This window comes from Tursiops truncatus, chromosome 4 (genome assembly GCF_011762595.2).
Source record: "Tursiops truncatus isolate mTurTru1 chromosome 4, mTurTru1.mat.Y, whole genome shotgun sequence".
Lineage (NCBI taxonomy): Eukaryota > Metazoa > Chordata > Mammalia > Artiodactyla > Delphinidae > Tursiops > Tursiops truncatus.
The window spans coordinates 134,040,183-134,050,773 of record NC_047037.1 but is presented as its reverse complement, the minus strand read 5'-3'; the positions used below and the strand labels follow the sequence as shown (position 1 = coordinate 134,050,773).

At 46.2% G+C, this 10,591-nt stretch overlaps 1 protein-coding gene across 6 annotated transcripts in view; it reads left to right on the top strand.

Moving 5' to 3' along the window:
* The first annotated feature begins 1,689 nt into the window (after positions 1 to 1,689).
* The window catches only part of RUNX1 (RUNX family transcription factor 1), a 244,249-nt gene continuing 235,347 nt past the window's right edge, over positions 1,690 to 10,591 (top strand). For 2 of the 6 annotated variants that reach the window (XM_033856040.2, XM_033856039.2), the window contains exons 1-2: positions 1,691 to 1,892; positions 2,020 to 2,136. In XM_033856040.2, coding sequence (XP_033711931.1) covers positions 2,079 to 2,136 — 58 coding nt within the window. In that variant the 5' untranslated portion in view covers positions 1,691 to 1,892; positions 2,020 to 2,078. Of the gene's footprint in view, positions 1,893 to 2,019; positions 2,137 to 10,591 lie in introns of all 6 variants that reach the window. The other 4 variants (XM_073804477.1, XM_073804476.1, XM_033856037.2 and 1 more) reach the window with 4 other exon arrangements.

Here is a 10,591-nt window from a genome sequence, read left to right as displayed (position 1 = left end):
CTGTTAATTATCTTCACAGAGGATTTTCCTTGAGAGTTCTACGCAACACGCATGACATTGAGATCTTCATAAACTTCATAAAAGAAATACACACATTATTACTCTTTGAAATATTAATGAGGTGTCAACCTTTGCCAAGCTAACGTCACACGAGTCTGGGAGAAAGCAGTCTCTCGAGTTTCAATTCCTGCTCATGTCAAAACAAGAGTTAGTAAAAATCATGTCTATTCCTTCTAAAAACCCTGTGCCATGGCCTTTGAATGTGTTATCCCTGGTGCGTGGGGACGCAATTGAAAAGATGAAGGGAAACCCTCAGGAGCTGTCCTGATAGTACAGACTTTACAGAGTGCCTTTGCTGTGGCTATCACAGACCAGCTTGGAATCCAGGGTTGGCATTTTAAAACCCCTTGTCTCATAGTTTCTCTTGACCGTGTGCATTGAAACTATATACAGAATGCCGTGGATGACGTATATGGAACAGAGCAAAAGAAATAAAGTCATTAATGGGGAAAGGGGATGCTTATTTTGGAACTTCAGATCAATATTTGATTTGTTAGTAGGTAAAACCAATGGGCAGGAAAAATAAATAAATATGTGTGCGCCCAGGATGGCTGGCCCACGTGCAAATTTAGCCTATTTTTAGCACTTCCAAGCCGGCATGTCTTCTTCCTAAGGTAGAGGATGAGCTGTATAATATTCTTTCATCAGCCTCTTGCTCTGGAAGATCACCGCCTCTGGTTCCTCTATCTTTTGTGAGTTCTTCTAAATGCTCTTAAAGTACAGTTACGGTAGTCCTGGGCTGAATTAGCCTACTGATTTGAGTTGAAAAGGCAATACAGCGATCTTTCATGGGTGAGAACAAAAAGTAAACAGTTGCCAGATAGCCACTGCTTGGACCCAAAATACAGAATCTCTCTTTTCTTTGTTTTCCTTTAGCTTCCTAAGTTACAAGTGTGTGTATGTGTGTGTAAGAGAGTACTATAATTTTATCTCTTTATTGAAAAGACGTCCAGTTAGCAGGAAGAAAACCACAAACTTTTGGTTTTATTAAAAGGGTCTTTTGATCACAATTAAAATGCTTTCCTTTTTGCAGGCTTTAAAATACCAGTAAGTTGCTAGACCCCCTTAGGGGTCAGACTCTCATCAAAACATTCCCTTCTAGTTTTTTTTTTTTTTCCTTTCCTAGTTTCACTTATGCCATGATCGTCTTTACCAAGGGCTGAATTCTCCTGAGCCAGTGCCCAGCATCTTAAATGATGAGGTCCACATCCTGTCTGAGCAGCAGCCCGATGCTAGGGTTGAATTACTATTGAATAAGCAGCAATGAAATCTTTATCAAAATAATCAGGAGTTCCCAAAACCACAAATAACAACAACAGGACTCAAGTTGTACTAAATCAGCAAAGACCATTGATAAAATAAGAGACTGAGTCACTTTCTTCTACAGTCCTCTCTCTCTCTCTCTCTCTCTCTCTCTCTCTCTTGCAAAGTCTACTCGGCTATTTTCTTGCACCACCCGGGGGGAGGGCAGGTGGAGGGAAGGAAGGGCATTGCTCAGAAAGTAAAAAAAAAAAAAAAAGAATTGACATCACTGAAGTCACATGATTGGCAAGAACCAATTAAGATGGGCTGTGGAAAGGGGAACAGTTAAATTTGTAATTTGGGTTGTGTGAAAACTTCTTTGGGCCTCATAAACAACCACAGAACCACAAGTTGGGTAGCCTGGCAGTGTCAGAAGTCTGAGCCCGGCATAGTGGTCAGTAAGCAGGACGAATCACACTGACTGCAAACCACAGGGTTTCGCAGAGTTCTGAACATCATCAACCCACAGCCAAGACGCCGCTTTTTTTTTTTTTTAATCTTTACCAATTTGAATATTTGTCTTCGCAAAGGTACATTCTTTTTCATAAGGCTCAGGGAGCCCCAGAGGTGTCGAGGGGGGGGAGAAAAGGAGCCGTAGGAAACCATGGTTGGGGGTGAGGTTAAAACAGTGACCTTTCTTGGGTTTTCGTTCTTAAGGTAAAAGAAATCATTGAATCCCCCGCCTTCAGAAGAAGGTACCTTTTCAGGAGGAAGCGATGGCTTCAGACAGCATATTTGAGTCATTTCCTTCATACCCACAGTGCTTCATGAGAGGTGAGTACACTCTGGGCTTTTCATATCTACTTTTGCTCAGCGTTGCTGGTAATGAAGTGGCAGCCTGTTGTAACTTGGTGCAGAGAGAGCCCCTGCCGGTGCCCTGTCTGTCTGGGATAGGAGGAATTCAGACTCGGGCATATGATTTCAAGACTATTGGATTACTTCTTCATCAGATGGCCCCTCTTCAGAAATGTTCTCATAAATACTTAGTTGAGCTGTTGAAGGGTTCAGTCGGTGGGTGAGAACTTTGTCAAGTACAAGTAAGTTGGGCTGCTCCGGATTAAAATCCTAGAGATTAGAACGTTTGCAGGAAGCTCTCTGGGTTTTCTTCGGTTGCCCCTTGCCTGGGATGACTGTGGCTGAGTTGTTCTGCGCTGGGCGTGCAGTATGCCCCACATGCCAGCCTGTCCCAGGCTTCAGTGGGCTCGTGCACGGCCAGCCAGGAGGGCCGGTGCCAGCGTAGGGCAGAGGCGGAGGTAGGCTCACAGCCCGGGCGGGAACGGCAGGGACCAAGTAGCAAGTCAGTTGTCTCCAAAAGGCAGAGAGAACAGGAGCTGGGCAGACTCGTGTAGGTCGAAAGCCCTAGGATGGGGCCATGCTGGGTTAGTCCTTGCAGCCTCAGTGCAAAGAGGCAGCCGGCTTCTTCTGAGAGAGAAAGAAAGCAAAGGGTACAGAGGTTTCTCTCGCCAAGAGCAATGAAAAAGTTGCCTAAGGCAAGCGTTTGTGGCAGCTGAAGTCATTAGATTACCCGTTTCCTAATAGGAGCAGCTACTGTGGGATACCTGTGTGCATTTTTGCAACCAGCTTCTTGAAATACACAGAGCTGGGGTTGAGCTCTGAGTGTACGAGTACGTGTGTGTGCATGTGCGTTCTGTGTATCTTTGCTGGGAATATAGGGCCGCGCCTAAACCAACACAAATAATAACAGAGAAATGTCACGGAGGCATTGCCGTGTGCCGGGGCAAGCACTGTGACCAGTGCCTGCGGAGTGTGGCTTCATGGTTTGGCAGAGCTGGGATGGAGTGGGATGGATGGGATGGGGAAATAATTAATTTTCTGGCTACAAACTCTCGCGCGCACCCAAATAGTATCTGTGACTCATTATTTATTCATCAAGCCAAGTGAGCCGAAGAATGCAGAGGGCTGCCAGCCACTTTGTCACAACAAACGCTATTGTGGATGTCACAGAGCCTCTATGTTTCCGGGTCTCTGAAATTTAAACACTTGACAAAGATCTGTGTGTGTGTGTGTGTGTGTGTGTGTGTGTGTGTGTGTGTGTGCTGGGGGACAGTAGGATTTCAGACGGAGAAGAAAGCAAGTCATTAACTGATTCAAAGCTTCAAATTAAAGGGTTTTCGAGTGCTTCTTTACTGGCAGCTGAGGACATTTTAGTGAAGTTGAATCATGCGATGCATATGAGTCACACATCCTCGCGGCGATGGGCCGAAACACCGGCCGCTGGTGAGAAGCTGTGGACGGCTCTCGTTGCATTTCCTCTAGGCCGCTAACAAGCAAGGAAGCAATATTTGTAGAATAACAGACAAAAAAAAAAAAAGATCTTCCTGCTTCGACGCTGCTTTCAATACCCCCTCCAAACGATGATTGTTTCCTATTCTATCAACTCAGGAAGGCAGGTTCAGGAAAGTTTTCAACATTCCACTGGGTAATAGATTGGATTTCTGTGTGCAGTGCTGGCCTGCCTTCTGTCCTTACTGGTCGGACAACAGAGATAATGAGGGGACCCGGTGACCTGCTCAGATGCCGGGAAAGACAGGGAGCTCAGCCTCTAACGCAGCCCCACAGCCTCTGTGTCCCCAGGACAGTCACCAGCCTGCCCCAGGTTAGGAACCAGTGGCAGTTAGCTTTCAAGGGGGCAAAATGGAGTGGACCCCAGGACCCCAAGCAAGACCTAGAAGGGCTTGTGGGAAAAGGTCTTTTCACTCCTTCCTCTCCAAGGAACTCGGGGCCTCTCATAATCTCTAACTCAAGAATATAATATTGAGATTGAATTTCAGAGAATCAAAGTGAAATCTTGGTCATTTTCACAGCTCACTTTATCTAGGTGATTTGTCAAGCCAAGGGTTTACATTGTCTGCGTTAGCTGTCCACACCACTCATCTGAGCTGGAAAGGTGGCAGAATGTCATGGCATTTGGTGCTATGTGGGTAGTGCCTCAGAGTGTGATGCTAGAAGAATCGCCCTCCTCTCTAACAAAGTGTTCTCCCCAGAGTTGGTACCCCTGTTTCCCCAGCCCGGCCATCAGCGGCTCCCAGCACTGTGGTCATTTCTCACTGCCTGTAATTTAAAGTGTCTGTGCCCTCCCCAGCTGCAGCTCCGAGCGAGCAGGGAAAACATTTTGTTTTGTTCCTGGGATGGTCTTTTATCAGTGCATGCAATTCTCACAGGAGGAAACCCGTAACTCATTTTTAGCAAGATACCCATGTGGAAATGGAGGGGAAAAAGAAGCGTGGTGCCCAGCAAGCCATTGTTCCCTTCTGTGTGACAAGGCAAGCGAGAGTCTGAGAGCCTGGCATGCAAAACAAGTGTGGTCTACCACAGAGAAGGCCGCTCTCTTTCTGTCCCACTGCACCGGCTTCTCACTGAATGTGCTCAGGCAAGAAGACGAGGTGTGGTTGAAATTCCCTTGCATGATTCCATGTGGTTCACGGCGTGAAGTCTCTGCAGGACCCAAACTTGGGTCTCCTGGAGGGGTACCACGTGTGGGCCCTCAGAGCTGCGGTAGGCTTAGAGAGGAAGAGCATCGGCACGTATGTTTTTGCAAAATGCCTCAGGTAGCCTTGTTCTTAGAAGTGGCTTAGTGGTCTATGCAAAGCCTGAATGCTAATGTGCCTCCGAGTTCCTAGAACCACAGGTAAAAATCTCGGCGGGGCTGACTCTCTGCTGTCTTCTCGAGGCATCTCTCAAAGGGAATTGCAGGATCCAAGGCTGCACGTGTGAAGCGTGCTTCTCTGTGAGCCTCGGTTTGCCACTTTTTTCAGAGAAATATTTATGAAGGCATTTCTGGCTCTGCTGAAGCTTTAAGATCACAGAAAGCCGTCGATTTAACTGGGTATCAGACACTGTGTGAAAACTGTATTAGTTTGCTAGGGCTGCCGTAACAAACTACCACGGACTGGGGTGGGTTGTCTCATGATCCTGGAAGTCAGAAATCTCATGGTGAATCCTGGTGTAGCTTTGTTTTTTGGAAGGTTTCAAGGTGTCAGGAGGTCGGTTTCTTCTGAGGCTTCTTTCTTTGGCTTGTAGAAGGCCATCTTCTCCATGTCCTCAGCCGGTCTTCCTTTGTATTTACCTATGTCATAATTTCCTCTTCTTACAAGGACACTAGTCATATTGCATTAGAGCACACCCGAAGGACCTCGTTTAATCTTAATTTTCTCTGTAAAAGCCCAATCTCCAAATGCAGTCACCTTCTGAAGTACTAGGAGTTAGGACTTCAAGTATGAACTTGGGGAGGACACAGTTCAGTCCCTAACAGTGTGTGTTAGCAAATCTGATTCCCTCTGAGCCACCAGGAACCTGTACTTTTCCTAAGTGCCCTCCTGGATGTGGAAGAATCAGACCCCAGCTCCCCCATGTGAGATGCAGCTTTGCATTCTGAAACTGCCCACACATTTTGAAACTGAGGGGGAAAAAAAGGTGTTAAAATCTAGCTAAACTCACAATCATAGCCTTTGCCATTTAGTTCCTTTGCATGCTAAGAAACCTTTGAAAATGACAAGGCGATTTTGAAATGTTTAAGCTTTAAAAGAGCAAAACTCAGTCCCCCAAAAGACACCACCTCCTTAGCTCTGCCTCTTCCCCAGGGATCGTCCCTGTAATTCCAAACCCTCCCAGGACACACTCCCCCCTTGGGGGTGGGGGACAGGCCACAGGAGGCCCCGCACCTGCCCACACTCTAAGGGCCGGCACAGTGAGCCACCAGGGACAGAAGCAACTTCAGAAGGAGCAGCTGAGCCAGGATCTAACCAGCAAGAAGGCTTGAAGAGCTTTGGAAGCAAATTCATAGCCAGGAGATTTCTCTCTTCTCTTGAAATAGATCTGAAATGTGTTCTCTGAAAAGATCTGCCCCTTTACTGAGAAAGAAAGTGATGCTGGGGCAGAGGGAGGCTCCAGGGCCACTGCACGTGCAGAATCTAATAGGGAAACGCTTGCGGGTGTCGGTCTAGAGGACAGAGCCCAGGAGTTTGTAAAAGCTGCCAGGACCAGAAAGAGAAGGCGCAGGGGCTGAATGAGGGGCAGGTACAGACTCAGGACAGTGACGCCCTTTGCTATCTTTTCCATTTGTCTGGCTTTTCCCGAATAGCGGCTTCTCTCTTGAGCTTTGGTTTCCTCGTGTATAAAGCGAGGATAGTAGTAGGACCTGTCGTTAAAGTACCTGCGTGGACTGAACTAAGCAACCAGTGTGAAGTGCTCAGCACAGTCATGAATATAACGGGCAGCTAATGTCAGCCGTGGCTACTGATGTTCAGTTTCCTAAGATGACGCTCAGTCAGAGCTGTCTCCTCTCAGAAAGGAGAAGTCACGAGGCCGTGGGGGGACCCCGGGAGAGGCTCCCTGGAGACAGAGTCCCAGGGGTTGGGGAGGAGATGGTGTGGAAGGTCGGAGCCAAGAATGGAGGGAAGGGGGGTCTAGGTGAGGGTCCACCCAGGGCAGAGGTGGGGCAGCAGGACCACAGTGGGGTGTGGGAGGTCCACCTCTTCAACACCATGTTACCCTTGTTCTACTTGTTAGTAACCAAAAAGAGGACAGAGAAAGAGCAAGGGCTCTTTACGTAACTCCACGGGCTTAGCTTTTCAATATTGAGGCTAACTGGGGCGTGTTGTATTGGAATCTTGACAGAAGTTTCTCCTCCTTGAGGTCCTGGTATCGCTTTACTCTACTGAAGGCCCTTCTTAATGAAAAAGCCACTTCACCCGGTGACCCTCTGCAGGTTCCTGGCTCCGTGCTTCTGGTGACATTTCTGACCATGCATTTGTCAAAGCCCAGCAGTGAAGGCACCTCGGGTGCTTGTCATGTTGGGGGCAGGAGTGGAGGCTGCACAGGAAACTCAAGCGAATTTTCAGTTTCTCAGGTAACTTCCTAGTGACCTAGATGAGTCATTAGACATCTCTGTGTCTCGTTTTAGTTCTGCAAAAGGGGCTAATAATGTTCTAGACAAACTTGCCTCCGAATGACAGAGTTCCTGTTGGAAATCTTTAAACGTGTCAGAAAGAGGTACCATAAAATGCATCACAAATTTTCTTAGTTTAACAACATGAAGCGACTATTTTTTGTTAATTATTTTATTTTCTGGTGGGAAACAGCTATCCTACCATTTCACATATGGCAAGCATTTTCCCATATTCTCTCAAAAACAAATTGTTTTTTCCAACCCCCACTCTTCAGAGAACTCTCCAGAAGCTGCTCTGGTGCCTGAAACAGACCTTAAAACTTGCAAAACACTTTTTTCTGAAACTCTTGTTCCTTGAGCTCCCCTGTCCCTTCTCCTTGGGGCCGCCAATGCCCGGCCTCAGCCTCTTTGCTGAGTAAAATAAGCCTCAAGTGATGTGTCTTTCTTGGCCTGCCTTCACATCCGCCCCCATAAGATGATGCCCCAGAGCGGTAGAAAGGGAGCATTTCTTTTAAGAGCTTTGCAAGCTGTGAACATAATCAGGGTGTGCGTTCAGAGAACTATGGGTAATTCTTGAACATGAAACGGAGTTTAAAGCCTCGCGTAACCTTTGACCTACTGGACAAGTAAGATGGACACTCCCCTGGATCACATAGACTTCCCTTTTCGTCAGAGAGACATCCCCTCATCCTCTCTTAACTTCCTGAATCTCTCGCTCCCTAATCTCTCTCCCCCATCCTTCTCCCCTTTACTCTCCTGATAACACTGAACAATGCCAGAGAAGGGAAAGAAGGAACTCAAGTGGAAAAGTAAACCACGCATCCAAAAGCCGACTGAAGTGCTGCATTTTCTAACAGTGACATAAAGGGCATGAAGCTCTTGCTAGGATCTACCAGTGAGAACTCTGTTTGCTGCATATTACGGGAAACTCGGCTACGGTGGCTCAAGCAGCCAGGCATGGATAGGGAGTAAGTGGTCCAGGGCTGATACGGCGGGATGCTCCTGTGTTCCGGTTCCACCGTCAGATGCCTGCATCTCAGACCTGTCCAGGCAGGAAGGAGATGAGGGGCTTCAAACCCTTCTCTTTGTGAAGCTCCATCTTTTTACTCAGGGAAGGAAGCCCCTCTCTGCCAACTCCCCCTTATGTATCTCATAGGCCAGAACAATGTCACAGGGTCTCTAGCGGGAAGAAGCCTAGGACAGTGGACTTGTGGACTGCTCCCAGGCAGGTATCCTGCTTTTTCCAGGTGACATCTCACCTCCTATGTTTTCCATGTGGACAGTGCTTTGAAAATACATGCAGAGAAACTCGAAGTTCCTCCTTCAGTCCTTCTTAGAAGTTGCAGGTGGATGCTGGGGGTGGGGGAGAGGGTGATATTTATCCTTTTTTTCTTTCTTTCTTTTTTCTTCTTCTTTTATTTTATTTATTTTTTTTTGCTTTATGGAAGAAAATGAAGTCACCTTAAAGCAAAGGTCTTTTTTTTTTGGAAGTGTAATTGATTTACAATGTTGTGTTAGTTTCAGGTATACAACAAAGTGACTCAGTTATATGCATACATACTATATATATATATATTATATATATATATGATATATAGAGAATATATATATCCTTTTTCAGATTCTTTTCCATTATAGTTTATTACAAGGTATTGAATATAGTTCCCTGTGCTATACAGTAGGTCCTTGCTGTTTCTCTGTTTTATATATAGTAGTGTGAATCTGTTCATCCCAAGCTCCTAATTTATCCCTCCCCCGGCCCCTTTTATTCTTGACTTACTGAAAGCAAAACAGGCAGGAGATGGGAGGGGGCGGAGCAGGGAGCTGGTTAAAGGGGAGCCAGGGTTACACCTATTTTCAGGGTCAAAACCCAGAAGCACACTTGACTCCCACAGTGTTAGGAAAGAAAAACAGCCAGCCTTGTATGGACAGGAGTGTGGCTTGTATGTGAACCACCACACCTGGCCCCGGGATTGATGTATCTGTTAGGATACATCAATGCTAACTATAACTAGTTTCCTTTTATCTCTTCCTCACTCTTTTGAATTCTCAAAACCCCACAGCCCACACTCTACATCTTTTTTTTTTTTTTTTTTTGCGGTACGCGGGCCTCTCACCGTTGTGGCCTCTCCCGTTGCGGAGCACAGGCTCCGGACGCGCAGGCTCAGCAGCCATGGCTCACGGGCCCAGCCGCTCCGCGGCATGTGGGATCTTCCCGGACCGGAGCATGAACCCGTGTCCCCTGCATCGGCAGGCCGACTCTCAACCACTGAGCCACCAGGGAAGCCCTACATCTTTTTTTAAGAGAATTCTTTCTACAGAATTTCTTGAGGGAAATTTTCTTTTAAGTCGCCCTCCTTAAATTTACCTAAAGATGTTTTTACCTTTGACTGAAATACGACAACCAGATAATATCGCTCTATGTGGGAGATAGAACACATTCATAACTTGTATTTCCGCAAGTTACAGATTATTTCTGCTTCATAGTTACTGGCCTGTCTACTTCCTGAGTCTGGATACAAATCTACCTCCCTACAAGTCAATGCCTTAAAAAAAAAAAAAAAAAAAAAAAGCCTTTATTCAGTTTTTCCCTGAAATAAGAAACAGTGTAAAGCTTTCGTTTTGCTTTGCTGCAAGCTTAGTATTCCTTGAGGATCATTGCTTTCGTGGACAGCACTGCCCTAACAGCCCGTGGTCCTTCTGTGGCTATTTTCAGATGGACTCCTTTTTAAACAGTGGGCTCCCCCAGACATTTTAGGGGCCCCCAAGGTAAAATGTCACCCAAAATGGAAATTGCAGTCGGCTAGTTGGGCTTGTTCAGTGGCTCTGCTGATTTCAAGTCTGATGCTTTTTTGTGTAAACTTGCAGCCTGTGCTAAACTGATGCAAAGTTGACGACTCAACTTAAGTCTTGAAACCATGTCCATTGGGAGAAATAAGTTACTCCAACATTTTGCAAAACTCCTGCTTGCCTTCCCTGCCAACCATCTGGCTTTTACTCCTGGTCTTTTGGATGTCCTCTGTGAAGGCTAGGACTCCTAAAATAAACCTTTCCTGATCTCTGATAGGGAAGAAAATTATAAGATATGAGCAATACATCAAATATATCCTGGGACCTCAAAGCAAGCCTCTGTCTCCTCTTCTCCTTGAGGGCTATATTGGTCCTGCTGAGCACTTCAGTTTTTCTGAAAATGTGTAGGAATTCAGATTTTTTCATTAGTACTAGATCCTGAAGACTGATCTGGAAAATATTGCAGTTGTCAGGTTGCTGAATAGGGATATGTTAAAGAGAGAAAACAAAAGTCAGAACCCTGGGATTAAC